We start from the raw sequence: 17,324 nt of genomic DNA, 5'->3' as shown, positions 1-17,324 counted from the left end.
CGGATGATACCTATTAGAATCAGCTATCTTTCCTGGTTAATATGCTATTATCAGTTTAAAAACTTACTGAGTGTAAGTCAATAGATTAAACTTCTGGTTTTTTTAAAGAATAATAAGTTTTGTTTCTTATTTTGTATGTAGTAATCCCACACTGAAAGACAAAGTTTGTGAGTAAACAAAAAGTTACATTGTGTGTGTATGTGCAAGTGTGGGGGGGAGGGGGCACCAGGGAAGAGGAAGATTAAACATAAGCATCTTTCCTGTTTTGTTACTGTCATTGTAAATATGACAAAGTACCCAATAGGCTCTGTCCATTACGTAAGTTTTACAGTTTACAATAAAACAGCAATGAAATAATCCTGAACTATAGTGTTAAGGATCCTTCACAATTTTCAAAGCAATTTTTAAAATTAGCAATACAAAACTGTTAGTAGCATATACCATATTTCCTGAGATGCAAGATGAGGTTCCCCATCCACCCAGTCAGCACGGGGAAAAAGCCCGTGTCTTATATTTGCAAACAAGAAAAATCTCATTAAATTCAACGTCTATCATTAAACTGCTGCCAAAGCAGCATGTGCTCACTAACAGAAACCAACTATGAAGCTGATTAAATGCAGCCAACAGTTAGCAAAACGTGTCCCATACTGGGAAAACATACTGATGGCAAGAGGGCTGCCTGACTCCCCCTCCCACTTGATCTATTTTCCCTGATGTAGCAATGGTAGAGGGACAAATTTAAGGCAAACTTCCAATAATTAGGTTCTATACCTGGAAAATATATAGAAAGCTTATAATTCTTCCATATATAGAATCTAATTATAGGGGAGGTAGTCTTATATTCAGTGTAATCTTATATTGGAGTAAATTTCATAGACATTAGGGCTGGAAGGGACCTCAGAAGATCATCGAGTCTAGCCCCCCACCCAAAGGGCAGGAAGTCAGCTGGGGTCATAGGATGGCAATTCCTCCAAAACCAACCCCCACTATATGCTTTAAGTGGGGAAGCTGTTTTCTTCACTGGAAAAGAAGCACTTCTAGAGACACTGCATGTCACATAGTGACCAAGATGGCTGATACTTGCATCTGCTCAGCAAGCCAATGGGGTGGAATCTTGTGTTAACCCTCTCATACCTGTAGCTCTTGGCTGAACACTGTACCTTGTGTCCAAAGCCACAAGTGAGCTGTTGGCACTATTTTGATGAGGCTTGTGATGTGGAAAATGACACCATTTACACAGCAGTGGTTCTCAACCTGTGATCTGTGGACCCCTGGGGGTCTGCAGACTACTCTAAGGCAGGGGTTTTCAACCTTTTTAAATAAGTATACCCCTGGCAGCGCCCCTTTTAGTAAGTGTGGGGGGGGAGGTGGCAAGTGGCCGGATGCAGAGTGGCAGGAAGGAGGTGGCTTTCTGTCCCTCCATACCTCCTGGGACTTTTTGAAGTACCCCCAGGGGTATGCATATCCCTGGTTGACAACTCCTACTCTAAGGGGTCTGTGAAAGATGACCATGATCAATCAAAGGTATATGAATAGCCACACTTAAAATTCAAAGGGGCCTGGCACCTCCATTTAAAATTTGTTAGGGGTCTGCAAAGGAAAAAAAGGTTCAAAACCAGTGATTTACAGTAAAGAAGTAACAGTCTTGAGTTTGCCTTTTGCAAGAGGCTTAATTCTGTTCAACAAAGTCCTCCTGGAGACAGTGTGGCACCACAAGAAAGATTCTGCCACAGTTAAAAGGTCCTGAGGCTACACACTGTTTCCAGGACTTATTCTATGTCACGCAATTGGCCATGACTCCAGAAAAATCCTTTTCCCCCACTCCCTACATTCTATTCTGTCTTCCAAAAATAAGGTGCACATTTTATTAAGGGATGTGATATATGTGAGAAGATGTCCTCACTGGAGAGAAAGAGACTTCAACTGCGCTTTGTGGAATATGCTATTATACCAGTAGAAGGCATTATCTGTATTTCTGACATAAGTACCTGTTCTTCTCTTTTTTCTACCTCAAGTAATTTTCCCAGCTACAAGAACTTTGACAGATAAAAATTACTGTGATTAATACACTGTCATTGTTATATCATTTGCTTTAAAGACTAGAATTCTAAAAAAAGTGAAGGTTTGGTTTTTGAGAAAAACCTGTTTTTGATTTAGCAGAAAAATATCATTCTAAAAAGTTATGCAATCTGTAAAATGAAAATTGTATTTAAACAACTAGAGTTCTAGGGCTTGACATAAATGACTTCAGAATGAAAACCAATGGATCGCATACTCAGTCCTGTGTTATAGCATGCATATTTTTCAGAATTCCAAACAAATACATTCAAAATGTTCATTATCGCTTAACAGCAAAGAGAAAAAACATCCTCCTCTCCCCTCAGGAAGAGCACTGGGGGTTCCTTTCTAGCTTGGGACAAAGAGAAATAGGAAATAGACAAACTGATATCGTACTAATATCCAATGTACACAAAATGAATGCTTAATTTGCCACAAAATATGCAATTTCCTTCAGTGTCATTTTTTATCATCTTACAGCAGTGTAAGAAGTATAACCACTTCAGTTATTTATCAAAATCTCATTTAAGTAAAGCAAGTTCTACTTTTATATCTCATTCATCTTCAACTGTTGCAAGTTTGATTAATTAGCCTTCTTCCTGTAAGCTACACAATTATTTTTTAGATCATATGCAATATGAAACTTTTGGCAAATTTTACAACTACTTTATTTCAGCATATGTTAAAAGTTGAACTGATATGGAAGTTATAGATATAAATACAGACAGCTATAGATATATGTCTCATGATAAAAGTGGCTTGTCTGTCACAAAAATGGCAAAGAGATTGCTACTTCAAACTGCAATGTCTTTGTTGTGATGGCACCCTTTGATAGACTCAAAGCACCCCCAGAAAATGTGCAGAAAACAAATTTTCCATTATTTTTCTGTAGCCAAAAAAACAAATAGAACAATTCTTCTGCTGCTGACTGCTCAGAAAGACCACAACAGGTCAGAATGCACTTAACACTCTAGATTCCTGTTTGAATCTCTAGGTTTATCTTGTGAATTATGTTTGTTGGTAGCACTGTGCAGCACCCTTGAAAGGACTTCATGGTACCCCAGGATGCTGTGCCACTCTGGATGAGAATTACCATCTTAGACCCTCCACTATCCCACAGTGCTCTGGTTTCCCTGCTATGGGAGAGGGTGGGAGGGAGACCAGCTGCCTCTGACAGCTTGACCAGCCTGGAACTGTCAGGGAGACTTGCAGGCTGCCCTGCCTCTGCTGATCAAGTATCAATGGAGTAAGGCAGACATGGCAGCAAGGTGGCAGAACCTCTCCTCCCTATCCTAGCGAGTCTTTTCTGCCCAGAAAAGCTTGAATTGCAGTCCTGTTCCCATTGCTGCTATATTGCTACAGGAATGGGGCAATTTGGGAGGGGGTGGCAATGCCCTCCCTTGCCCAGTCACCCCTTGCCAACCTGGGGCATCTTGCAAGCAGCACTTTAAATTTTCTGGTGTGCTAGCAGCTTGGGACCAGGGAGCTGTTTTCTGGTCCGGGACTGCCTGCAAGCCCTCTGAAGTGTCAGCTCTCTGCCCACACTTTAAAAAGAGTCTTTAAAAAAGAGAACTTTAAAAAGAGTCTGGGGCTGGGAAGTGCTCCCCCCAGCTCCTGGCATGCTCTTTCAAGTGCTGAGGGCAGGGGGAGCCAATTAACATGGGGTCCTGTTGTTCCCATGTTTTGAGAACCCCATGGGACTTTTAACATTTGGCTCCCCTCTGATTTTTTTTTTTATCAGCATATTTACTTCACAGATTTTAAAAGGATCATACCTTGTGCAAAATGTAACATTTGTAGATCAGATAGGCCACGTCTAGACATTATTTTGGTAGTACTAAAAATATGCAGCACTTTTAAAAAAAAAAAAAAAAAAATCACACAATGTCATTTACTAGAATGCGTTTTGAAGAAACAGTGAAGGAGAAAAAAGGTTTTTTTCCCTCCACGACCTGGAGAAACTAGTATCCAATAAATATACACAAATGTATAAACTGCATGTAGCAGCATGGCCTCCACAGTTCTGCTCCCTCTTCCCCCAAAGGAGGCTGCCAGAAGACCAAGACCCCTCCCCCCCGGTACACATGCAACAGGAAGCACTTCATTTTGAAGCATTTCTAAATAGTTGTTGCTTCTCCCAGGGGTTTTAGGTTTTTTTGGGGAGTGCTTCATAGTGTATATCAGTCTGCTCACCCTCCAAAATGCTTCTAATGTTACGTCTGTTCAGAACTTAATACACACAGTGTAACATTTAGTGTTCCATGTTTTCAGTTTTTATTTAAAAAAAATCCAGGAATTTTTCAGTTTATTTTCCAAACAAAAACTGGGTTGAAATTGGTTTGAAATTGGGCACAGCGGTAAGGGAGGGAGGGAGTAAGGCTCAGACCAGGGAAGGGGCACAGCGCAGCCCGTCAGCTGCTTCTGGGGCTGCAGCAGGGAGCAAAGCAGAGGGAACTGCCAGTGGGTGTGGGGTGGGGGGTACAGCTCTTGCTCCTATGTGCACCCTGGGGGGGCTGCAGGCTGTGGGGTTGTGTCACACCCTTTCCACAGGGCACATGTCCCCAGATTTGCACACAGGACGTGAACAGGCTGCCGCTGCTGGCCTCAACACCGGGTTCTTCCTGGTGCTCTGGGCAGGCAGCAGCCTTCTTTTGTCCAGCATGCAGATCCAGGGGCACATGCCCCCTGGAAGAGGCCAGTGCAGCCCCCCAGCCCTCCCAGGGTGCATATAGCAGCAATAGCCACAACGCCCCTGCCCTGCACCCACTGTCTTACAGTTCCCTCCGTAGCTGGAGTTGGCTGGTCTGAGGGCCACTGCAGCAGGGGCTGGGGTGAGTGGGAACAAGCGGAGCCCCAGGAGGCATGGGGAGCAGCGCAGCTTGTCCCCGCTCACCCCAACCCCTGCTGCAGCAGCCCCAGGAGCCGCCAATGCTGGCTGCCTGCAGCTGCTGGGCAGTGCTTCACCCCAAACCTCCTGGGGCACTGTTTATCCCCACTCACCCCAAACCCTGCTGCAGCAGCCCTGGGAGCAGACAACACCACCTGTCTGCACATGGCATGGCTGGTGGGAGTGGTGCACAGCCAAAAATGCAGAAGTGGGGGAAGGGGAGACCTGATCCTGACCTCTCCCACCCCATCGGGGTCAGAGCTAGGAGCCCTGTGCCCCTGGGCAGTGGCTCCAGCCCCATGGGCAAGTGCGGAGCAGCCTGGTGCAGTGCCCGCCATAAGGAGCAGGGCCAGACTCTCCTGCCTGACCCCCCAGCATGGCTCCCAGCTCCCAGTGCCTGGGGCAGGGCCACAGCTGCAGGGGTGCAGCTGGGACCCACCTGCCATGGAAGTGACTCCTGCGGCCCCACCTGGAGTCAGAGCTGGAAGCCCTATCCCCCAAGGCAGTGGCTCCAGCCACTCTCCCCACACTCAGGGAACCAGCACTTTTAGCTTTCTGGCACCCCCAGCCATTCCCCACTCATGCCAGTTGACAGGGATTTTACTGTATCTGGTAAAATTGAGTAAACTGAAAAATGGGTATAAATCAGTAAAAACAAGTGTAAAAATCAGTAAAAAGCAAATAACTTAAAAAAAGATCAGGGAATTTATCAGTGAAAAACTGTATAAACTGAAAATGCAGAAACTAAACATATTAAAACCAAATATATAATAGAATATTGTCTTTTTAATTAAAATCCCTGAATTATCTTGATGAAGCATGCATGTACATAGTTAAATCATGTATGATGTTGATTACATTTACATAATTTTTGGAAAATAATTTTTAGTCTTTGATGAACATAAAATATTATCCAAACCACTAAGCAATAAAAATTTAGAACTTAAACTTGCAGGCTTCTGCATTTCATAAAGGATTATTGTTACCTTTTATTTCCAATAAGCATAATGACCATGTTGGAGTTGGAATGCTGGCGAGCATCTTCTAACCAGGTTGTCAAATGGTTGAACGTGTCCCTCCTGATAAGAGCAAGTATGAGCAAAAATGAAAACTAAGAGCTATGCTTCAAAAAGAACCATTTGTCAAATGTTATAACACATGCATTCCTGTCCTTTGTCATCTGCTTTTTGGTAGGTTTTTACATTTAAGTTCACATGGAAGCCAGTACTTGGGAAGTATAAATCAGGTCTCATACAACTGGCAACATCAGACAGAGAATTAAAACCCTTACTTCAAATTAACTGAAAAGTTTTGATTGATTTCAGTGAACTCAAGACTCTCAATTTGAGTAAGTGGTGGAATATGCCTGTAGTACAACACTTTTTGGCATTTGGTTTTGGATTCTGATGCTGATATATGGCTGAGTTTATTATGCAAGATTATAGTAGACAGCAGACAGTGCTATTATTTGTATATTTAACTTAATGAAGAATTCCTGTTTGAATTTTACTATATATTGTAGATTGCTGCTTACTTTTCATTTTGCTATAAAAAGCAGCATTTGTCATCTCTCACACTTCCTTTTCTTAGCTATTCAGTTCATAAAGCTTTTACTGCCAATCTCCCCTCTGCCTGCTGGGATGTTACCAGTTTAAAGGCAAATGAGAGACGGACACTGATCAGGGATATAAGTGAAGCTATCTACAAAGATAATGTCTCAAGTTCAGCTTTGAGGGGTTTTTTGTAGTATCTTATTCTTAAACCTTTGATTGCAGAGAGAATTAGCCTGCAAAATCCAGGGCTCAGAGTCCTTCCTAGAAGTTAGTGCTTCTCAGCAGCTAGACTTCTAGCTCATAACCAGGGATCCTAGTTTTCCACCAGGAAAAAAGAGCAAAAATCTCTTAAACCCCTGCCCACCCCCCCAAAGCTGTGCTTTTCCATGATAAATAAAATGCATAGGGTCTTACTAAAAGCACAGCAGAAGTGAGAAACACACAGGGTATCAGTACTTTTATTCTCTTCTTGCTGCACTCCCCTCTCCTATCAGCCCAATGCTTTGCCACTAATTGGTGAGAGGCAGAAACATGGTATTTGCCTCCTGTCAATAAGAAGTGAGGCACGAGGCCAATGGGGCCCAACTAACAATCAGCGGTGGGGAGAGGACAAAAGACAAATTCTGTGGTTTTCCGCAGGAAACAGATTTCAAGGATCTCTGCTCATTACTCAGTAAGATCAGCTCTCACAACTGAAAGATATCTGCTGGTAACAGGGATAGGGAACAGGCAGACAAACAGCAACGAACAGGGAAATAAGACACTGTAGGTTGTTGACTTAATTTTAAAATGAGCAAGTTTGTTACCATGCAAGTCTAAAATTTCATTACCACAAACCGTTTTTTGATTTCATGGGACACCAAACAGATTTCAAGCAATACCACTTCATTAAGAACAAACAAAAAGTCTTTGCATGTAATAAGAATCTTTCTAAATATCCTAAATTTAAAATCACATTCATATAGTGGATAAACAGTACTATAACAAAGATCATTCTATAACAGTACTACAGTGCAGTCTCTCTCAACTTGTGGGTTGTGAGCCAAATGTGCGTCGCAAGAATATATGAAAGGGTTGTGGACAAACTGTAAAAATGGATCGAACTTTAAAAATTAATTCCCTTTTAAAGAAGCGTGGGAAACTGTGGCTTTTTCCTTGCAAGCTGTCAAAGTTCCAGCCTGCAAGGGGCTGCTTGGGGTCCCCCAGGCTCCACAGACATCCCCTGTCCACCCCAATCATGCCCCACATACTGGAGGGCTGGGGTTCGGGAGTGAGGGGCACTGGGTTGGGACTGGCCATTGATGTTTACAAACAGGTCCTGGTACAAAAAACGTTGAGAAAAAAGGTCCGCTGCTATAGTGGAAACCATTTTTCTAATCCCCCATTTTCAGGTGATCCGTCTTCCTGAAACATTCACATTTTAGGCAAGGTCGATTTCTCCTTAAAAAGAAATATTATTTTAGAATCTTGACAAAAAAAAGTTTCCACTACTTATGGTGTAAGGCTTCTGGCAGACATTACGTGGATCATGCAATTAATACGTTAATTGTGCAATAAATGCTAATGTACCACACATTCAATCAATTTATCTTGCAATAAAAAATGAGAACCTAGCCATAAAGATATTCCACATTTAAAGGAACATCTTTGTGATTGGTTTGTATGGTGCTTTAATTTGAATGTATAGCATGTTAAAACTGCACTGCGAAGCCCAATGTTGTGAGCAGGGACTAATAGCAAGCTGTATGATGCGACTGTAAAAGCCCAGGTGTGCAATGGGAACTTAGAAGTTTCATCTCAGATACCCAAAATTACACATCCTGTCAGGCCAGGTCTTGAATGTGCGCCACTGCTCATTTAAATTAATGCCTGCCAGGGGCCTATGTGACAAATCTTCTGGTGACTCTTCTCTTCTTGAATTGAGACTCTTCTCATACAAAGACATTTTACACACAGATCTCTTCTGTTATAAAAATATATACATTTTTGAGCGCGATTCTACAGTTGGGATTCAAGGATGAAACCTATCACAGAAAAGGACTCCTTGAAGTGTTTTTGAAAGTTCTGACGAAACTGGTTTTGCTTCATTAAGAGTATGACCCCTTGGAAAGACATCGCAACTGTGTATTTTTGACTTTGGGAGTTTATAAAGTGTGAACAATGTACAGTAAAGAGTGCACCCTGAAACTGTGAATATGCAACAGTCTGGAATTCATAGATGTTGTACAGTACAAAGAATAGTCTACTGCACACTGCAGTTGGTATTTTTTTATCCCTCTCCTTCTTTCCCCCCTCCATATCTATAGCCTGTTCCCAATATGACACAGTCCTTAGTTACGTAACAAACTCATTCTCAAGCAATTTGATACTTTATTTTTTTTTATATAAAATAAAAAAATGTATCAAATTGCTTGAGAATGAATATTCTCTCTCTCTGGCCTCCAATGAGTTTTACAAATTATAGAAATTAGATATGCTATTTGCTTATGCATTGCAAGCCAAATCAGGAAAAAGGACTTTTCCATGTTTTTCCCCCTTATTTTTTATTTAAAAAGAAAAATATGCTTGGAACTCTCTATTTAAAAAGCCAATACAATTGCATGGTTAAGTACTAAGTTAAAAAGTGCCAGAATTCAGTTGGAAAGCAGACCCATAATGCTGATCCCTGCCTGTTCCCAACATGACAGAGTCATTAGTTACATAACAAGAAACTCATTCTCAAGCAATTTGATATATTTTTTCTACTATCATAGGGCAGTTTTACACATGTTCAAGGGATTGGGGGACAGGGGGTCTTTAATTAGAGCAGCTGAGAACTGCTCCAATTAAAGCGTCACAGCGTCTCATGTATCAGTGTCTCTGTTTCAAAATGGCAGTGGGGGTGCTTGAGCCAAAGCTTGTTTAACAAGCTTTAGTTCAAGCACCCCTACCACCATTTTGAAGTGCGGGGATGCTGATACATAAGACACGAAGGCTGGGGGGAGCATGATAATTACCATGCTACAGCAGACTTAATTAATCAAGTCTGCTCTAAGGCATTAGTTCATCTACAGGCACCCTCAGGTAAAAGTGTTGCACTATGTAATACAAAACACCACTGAACTACTATGGGTTTGCTATCAGTCTGGGTCCAGGAATGCCATAAAAAAACCCAGAAATCTCATATAAAAGCACACATATGCAATCTAAGATACTATGCAATGAAGTAATGTCAGTTTGTCAACAACTATGTCAGCAAAGTATGGGGTTGAGTTATCTGCTGAATGGGAATCAAGTAAAGCGTTGCCAGTGTTCAAATGGAAGCTACAGAACAAGTGGTAAAAACATCATTCTTTTGTCATAATATCTATTATGAATTCTTGTTTAAAGTATGCACTCAAAAATAAACTGGACATTAATAACAAAGCAATGAATTAGAATATTTAACAATTCAGATGTATGCAAGATTATGAAAAGTGTCTGTTTACTGAGGGGAAAAAAAACGAATGTTAAGGACCACGTGGTCTATGGTTTCGCATGCACCTTTAATCAAGCAATTTAATCCAGGTAGCACACGCTTAAAACTCATTAACACACACTTCACCTAGTTTTTCTATGAGTTGATTTACTTACTGATCTTAGGAATGCTCCTATAGAAAAAAAAAAAACCCCTACACTGAAGTTTGAAATCTCTATAATATTTCAGACGTCCTATATCAAGTTTCTCACCTTGTAATGTCATACACTAGTAACGCCCCTGCTGCCCCTCTGTAGTATGACCTTGTGATGGAACGGAAGGACTCCTGCCCTGCCTGTAGGAAAACAAAGTTATTTCATTTATTGAAATTATTCTTTTTGAAGAGACATGAAAACTTACTACTTGTATAGAGGTTGTTTGGAGGTAAAGGGGACTGAAGAAAGGAAATCTCACTACTTCTGGCAAAAGGGGGCACATAAGATGACTACAGCATAGTGCCATTAAAAAAAAAAAAAAGAAAAAAAAAAAAGTCAGGAACAAGACCTCTAAACCTTTTTTGGCAATCCCTGACAACCCAATTTACTGAATGGCTTCACAATACATGAATCATTATTAGAGCACAGAATGGACTCCTAGCAACTAAGCTCTGAAGACAAATTTGAAAGGAAGCAAATAACCCAGAGCTTCACATTTGAATTCAATAACCCGCTCCCTGGGGCAGCTGTTGACACTAGAATAAATAAAGCCCATTGTAAATAAATGATGAATGACATCTTTACGCCCACCATCTGCTGGTGTAAAGGTTGTTGGAAGGCCAAGGATGAAGATTTTATCCGTTATATCATAAACTGCAGCCAGCTTTCAACAGTCTTCAAATGGAATTCTTTCAGTAATCATTTTATTATGAAAAACAGAAAATGGTTCTGAATTCAATTTTATATAATTCTGCTCTACAGTGAATCAATTTCCTCTGTACTTGATGTATGCTTCTTGTCAAATGGCAACAGGATATAAAAGTCATCTTCATACCCACTGGTGAAACAAACTCCACAGATCCTGTATACATAGGCAATTTATTTTTTGTTGGAAAAAACAAAATCTGTTAAAAATCTCTCAGCAAGGATGTGTTCCACTGATTCATGTTCACGGTCACATCAAAAGACACATCAGTTTGTTCTTTCCCTTTTCTTTACTCAACCCAAAATATTCCTAACTCCTTGGAAATGTTGCCACGCAGGTCTTGAAACAAAAAAAGTCTCAGTATTAATTCTACTAAAAAATACCCATTTCTGCATTTATAACAGTGCAGAACAACAGACCTAATGATAAATCATACAGTGAATAAGAGCAACATTTATATAACAAAGCAGCTCAACAGACAGAAGTAGGCCCAACTAATATGCAGTTCTTCAAAAATATAAAGAGGCAGACCCTCACCTCTCTTTCCTCACTTCCTGGGAGAAGTGCTCACCATCATCTGACAACCATGGTACTAAGTACTAAGATGCAAAACATTCATTCCAACACAAAGCTATATACTACATGCATGATTTTTAGCAACATCAGAAGATGCCACTTAGCAGGATCAGAAGATGCTAACACTTAGAGAGAGGATCCTCTAGGGAGATTGTTACTTGCACAATATATAAGATTATAAAGGATTTTTAGAAATGAAACCAGAAAAAAAATTAAAGAGGTAGTACCTAATCCAGAAAAAGGTTTCAAGCAAGCCTGAATATTGTGCAGGGAATTTTGTCTCATTCTATATGAAAACAAGTTTTATTCCAAGGAAATCCTTCTTGAATCCAGGAGAAGAATTCACTAGGAGGAGTAACTTAACCCATGTCTCCTTTTTCAAAGAGTAGCAGAATGATACATGCTTTGCCATACTGCATACAGTTTAAACAAAAAAACCCAAAAAAACAAAAAAAAAAGCTTTATGACCTTTTGGAATAACTTACAGTATCTTAAAATTTCAAGAACCATATTATGACCTACTTAAAGTTAAAGGAATGCAGGTGTGCATGTATACACACACAATCAATGTAAACACTTGTTTGGCATAATGACGACACACCAAATTCTAGGTCATCGCCCGGTGCTAAATGAACCCAACACCACCTTTCAAATACTGTAAAAAAGTAAGAAGAAAGTTGTGTATGCTAAAGAGCAGATGTAGCCTTACATCTCAATGTTGAAAACTCATAACTGCACAAAAAAATAAGTGTTTGCATAAGGGGTAATAATGGAGTAAATAGATCTCCAATACACTCAGAGTAAAACACAAGAAAGACATGTACTCCCAACAGAAGAGTTAGTATTGCCAGATTACTGGAGCTATTGAGCTAACATATGCTAGCCTGAACAAGTTTGGGTATTTCTACAAACTACACTAAGACTCCCCATTTGTCCCAATGATAAATTCCACTGAGCTTCCTTTCACCACAAATAGCAGACCCTTTGTCATGCCTGGGGTGACCCACAATTTGACTACAGGCTCTATATACATATATGATTCTATGCATGTCCTGTGCATGGATTTTTGATTGAAAAAGAATTGAAGTTTTCGGTGTCCCCATGAGGAAATGTTTTTGGTTTTGTTTTTTTTTTTTTAACCACAACTTTTGGGATGGGGAGGGGGGAAGCCATAAAGTCATTATTTTGCCATTTGTAGCATGTATTAAGTAAATGTACAGTCCTCATGTATTAAGTAAATGTACAGCCCACTTTGTAGCACTTGTCTGAGTGCTACTATTAGCATTTCAATCAAGCATGCCCTCAGATATACAGTCACAATTCTCCACATCATGGCAGTATCTAAATAAAACACAATTAATAAAAGAGTTTCCATATAGGAGACCTTAAATGCAAGTTTAACATGTCATTGGCTCTCTGCTATTTATTCGATTAAAATTTGTCTATAAAACTAGAAAATAGAAATTATTTTTATTACAAAAATATAGAGTGTAATACTATACTGCAAAAACAAATTAACAGTCAACAGAATACATTTCAAAAGGAGATCACCATGCCAGGAAAATGCAAAAATGTATCAAATATGCTCTAGATATTTTAAGAAAATAATTTTGCATGTTAACCCCTTGTTCATCTAACACACACTAAAATGTCCTGAAATCACGAGGGAAAAAACAAAGGGGAGGGGGTTGACATTCATGATCAGCCATAAAATAAGCTTTAAATTCTCCCAATAACCTTAAACACATTATTTCATACCTTTATTAAAAAATCATGTTACTGCTTTGCAAGTCTGGTCTAGAGGGACCAATTAGAATTTAGCTACTCATGCTGCCAAGAGTGACATTTATTAAGGTAGCAACATGGGAGCTCAATATAAAATTAAAACTAGATTATTTTCTTATGTATGGAATAGATGTAAAAAGTGGCTGCAGCAGACCTCTAACCCTTGTAAACTGAAGTATTTAGTTTCTTCATAGTATGTATTTTTGAGCCAACTATTTACAATGAAGTATTATCAATATATGCCAAAAACTGTAGGAAAACCACAGGTTGAAAGAATGATTAAAGCCTTATTTATAACCAGAATTGAATCAAGCTAGTCAAATCAAGGCAAACCCTTATGCTCATAAATATGAAACAGGCCTCACCTGTGAAACCATGAGAGCCAAAAAATATCAGTGTTAAAAATATAGCAAGCCTTTAACAAAAACCAAAGGGTATGTCTACACCATCTTAGTACCGTGTCAGGAAGCGCTTCAGTCATGTACACCATGCCAATGCCACACCTGATGCAGAAATAATGTAGCTACCTTAGTGCAAAAATGTACTAGTGAGTGGCCAGTACTGCATTAATGCAGCAACACTCTTCTGAGCAGCACAGTGTGCCGCACCGGGGTGCTTCTGAACCACTACTGAAGTAGCGCAGACAAGACTGCACTCAGGTGGATGTCCTCTACCTCACACATTCTAGAAACCTGGCTTGAAGAGATCAGTCTTCAGGAATACGTGGCCATAGTCATTTCAATGATAACTCAAAGACTAGCTTTTCTTCTCAGAGCCAGAACAGGTGCCAGTTCTGATGTAAACAGCACGACCAACCCCAAAGCACAAAAATCCCAGGCCAGATCATTAATAAAAGAATGAAAAATTAAGTTGGGTTCAACCTGCTTCAGCTGCTGATTACTACTTAAACTTATTGAAATCATTATATATGAAATAATGAATATTGTTGAGACCCAAGCTCCTATAAAGCTCTCACTGTTATCTGCAGTATTAATTTTAGCTTTCTTTTAGGTTATGAAATCTATGAAGGGTCAAAAGAAGTAATTTCCTCTCTTCTCTTACCTAAAGTCATAATTTAAGTAGAGGCTTGGTTTATTTTTATTGTTGACAGACAGAGGAACAATGAATAGTAAAAATTACAGAATATCTTAAGTATGAGTAAAGACAGTTTTTAAACAATAGTAGTGTTCAGTCAGTCACAGCCACAACGATAAAGGCTCTCAAGATAGTTTTGTACAGCAATGGGAAATACAGACCACATTTCTGTTGTTAACACTCCTAGTTCAGATGTTGGTCCTTGAACAAGTTGCATGGTGGGTGTACAACCTGAAGTGGCAAACCTAATATTAGCCTTATAGCTGTGGATATGGTGAAGGTTTGTCCAATCCAGGGGCGGGCAACTGTTTTGGGTGGAGGGCTGCTTACTGAGTTAGGGCAAGCTGCTGAGGGCTGCATGAGTAGTCCCACCCCTTGACAGGTGCCCCACCCCTTGGTTGCCATCTTGGGACCAGAAGTCCCACCCCTACCTCCCGACCTTTGCCACCTGAAGTCCCTCCCCTTTGCCCCGGAAGTACTCCTTCAGCAAGAGGTTTTGCCATCTCGGAACCAGAAAAATACCAAATTATATTCTAAAAAGCAAACATCTACAACATTCATTAATTTGATTTAAAAAAAAATCTTCTGTATAGTGTTCATAGAGGTGATCGCACAATAGCTTAAAATGAAGTCTTACTCTTGTAAACTGTGGGGGGATAGGGGATGGGTATAGGTTTGTGGGGGGCTGTGGGTGTGTGGGTATGTGATGGAGAATGTGGAGGTGGATAGGTGTGGGTGAGGGAGCATGTGGACGTGTGTGGATATGGGTTTGTGGGGGGATGCGTGTGCAGGGAGGGTGGCCAGGCTGTGTGAGTGACAGTGCAAGAGGTTGCATGGGTGAATGTGTATGGTGGGGGATGCTCATGGGGCTTGCCCTATGACCACACACACGCAGCGTGCACTTGCCTCACTACACACATGCGCACACACATGCACACACACGCAGTGTGCTTGCCTCATTACATGCGTGCGCACACACGCACACAGTGTGCTTGCCTCATTGTCTTTCTCTCTCTCCCCCTCCTTCAATGCACACACAGACACCCACCCACCCTTCCCAGACCTGGGGTACTGGTGCACCCCTGCTCCTATGGTCCAGTGATGCAGCTGGGGCCACGTGGTGCTGGAGCAGTTGCATGTAGGGAAAGCAGCCGCAGGCAGACACTTCCGGATGGGGGGGGAGGGCTAGTGGTGGAGCGTGGCCCGGCTGGCTTTTCTCCCGACTCTTGCTGCCTTCCCCTGGGTCCTGTCATCTTTGACAGAGAGCCCGCAGCAGATGCACATTAATTTTCTAAACTTTGTAGGTGCCCTGCAAGCTGGATAGAATGGTCTGGTGGGCTGGATCTGCCCGCAAGCCATATTTTGCCTGCCCCTGGGTCTAATCCCATCCCCCGAGCTAAATTTTCCCACTGTCCAGCTATTAGCTTCACTTTTCCCTAACCACTAAAACCTGTAAAGCAGAACTACACTAAAAACTTCCCAGGCCAGAAAATTTAGCCACAATCCTGCAGGTGCCCAGGTTCAAAAGTGAATCAAACAGTAATTCAATGGGGCAATGGGCCTCAAGCTACAGAGTCCTGCATACATGCTGGTGATCTATATGACTGCCAAAACAAGCTAGAAGTTCCATAAAAGATCTCAATTATACGGACATCTATATAGATACATAAGTCTACACATCAGACACACATACACAGGAGAGGCCAGCCAGGGTCAGCTGACTCTTCACCCATTCCAATATAAACCCCTGACCCAGAAGAGGAAGCGTCTGGGCAACAAGGCTGACCCTTGCAGGCTGCTGCACCTTTGGCTCTCCAACAGATCCTCCAGATCTGAGTTAGACTCAGCCTAACTCCTTGGCTCCCTGACCCAACTCTGTTTTGTCTCCTGATTACATGATCTGGCTAGCCTCCTGACCCTCTGGATCTAACTCAGTTCCCCAGACAGGCCTCCTGCTTCTCTACACTCAGACTCTGCACACTCCAGTCAGATCTTGGCTGCTTCTCCTGACCCTGGGGGACCCACAGACCTGGCCACTCACAGCCCAGCAAGACAGGAAGTGAAAGAAAGGAGACACAGGACACAACTAGTTTGCAAGTAAAAACAAAAAAACCCAAAACCAAAAAATCTTAAAATGAAATATATTGTTAACTTCCAAGTGAGAAGTACCTCATGGACAAGAAAAAATAATCAACAAATGAAGAGATATGATGACCAAAAGATCTTCACTCAGTTATGACCAGACTGATTACCAAACTAGAATAAAACTGAATATTAGAAATTCAGCATGTCTTTTTAAAGCTTGGAAGAGGGTTTCTTTCCTGCTTATTTTGCATTCCAGGCTACCAGAATATGTTATTTTGGTTTTTTAAAAAAAAATCAAGTGCATTTGGTACTGCCAAAAGTCATCATAGGGAAAACTATCCCTCAACATGTACTCTACCAAGAAGCATCTTAACTAGTAATAAGTGCTGGACCTCCCTACAAAGACTACAACTTCTTATCAGAGTAGATGGCTTTGGATTCCTCAACTTTACATACCATCATGGGGGAAATGACAACCAGGCAGCACAGCTGTTTAAACTCATGGGTTGCATAGCCCTGAACCATCTCCAGCTAGAAATAAAATTGGTTATCCTTTTAGTCACTGTCAGTGTGCAGCACTTGTACTACTAACAACTCCTTAAAAAGTATGAATTGTGTCAGCCAAAAATATTTGTGCATTGCATCTACAAAATTTAATAACCACAGCTCTTTCTGCACATTAATGCCTCTCTCTACCTATTGCAGGTAATCCTAACATTTGGCTAGACTGGACTGGGAAAGAGATTCTAGCCCTTTCAGTTTCTTGAAAGTGATGCCTAGCTTCTCTTGCAGCTTCAAACAAAAGGTTAAATCTAAACAGCAATCTATCCTTTAGACGACCTAATCGGCGACCTAGTGATCGATGGGAAGCTGGGTGACAGTGACCACGAGCTGATCACCTTCACCATCCGCCGTAAAGCTGGCAAGT

At 41.1% G+C, this 17,324-nt stretch overlaps 1 protein-coding gene across 1 annotated transcript in view; it reads right to left on the bottom strand.

Moving 5' to 3' along the window:
* RAB2A (RAB2A, member RAS oncogene family) overlaps positions 1-17,324 on the bottom strand; it is a 74,784-nt gene that overhangs the window by 17,263 nt on the left and 40,197 nt on the right. Inside the window, exons 6-7 of the mRNA XM_019543090.1 lie at positions 10,207-10,289; positions 5,932-6,024 (exon numbers count right to left, since the gene is read on the bottom strand). Of these exons, the coding sequence (XP_019398635.1) occupies positions 5,932-6,024; positions 10,207-10,289 (176 nt within the window). The remainder of the gene's footprint in view (positions 1-5,931; positions 6,025-10,206; positions 10,290-17,324) is intronic.

The sequence above is a fragment of the Crocodylus porosus genome, unplaced genomic scaffold (assembly GCF_001723895.1).
Source record: "Crocodylus porosus isolate Cpor-Errol unplaced genomic scaffold, CroPor_comp1, whole genome shotgun sequence".
Classification (NCBI taxonomy): Eukaryota; Metazoa; Chordata; order Crocodylia; family Crocodylidae; genus Crocodylus; species Crocodylus porosus.
The sequence above is the reverse complement of the archived record's forward strand: the minus strand, read 5'-3'. Positions and strand labels throughout refer to the sequence as shown.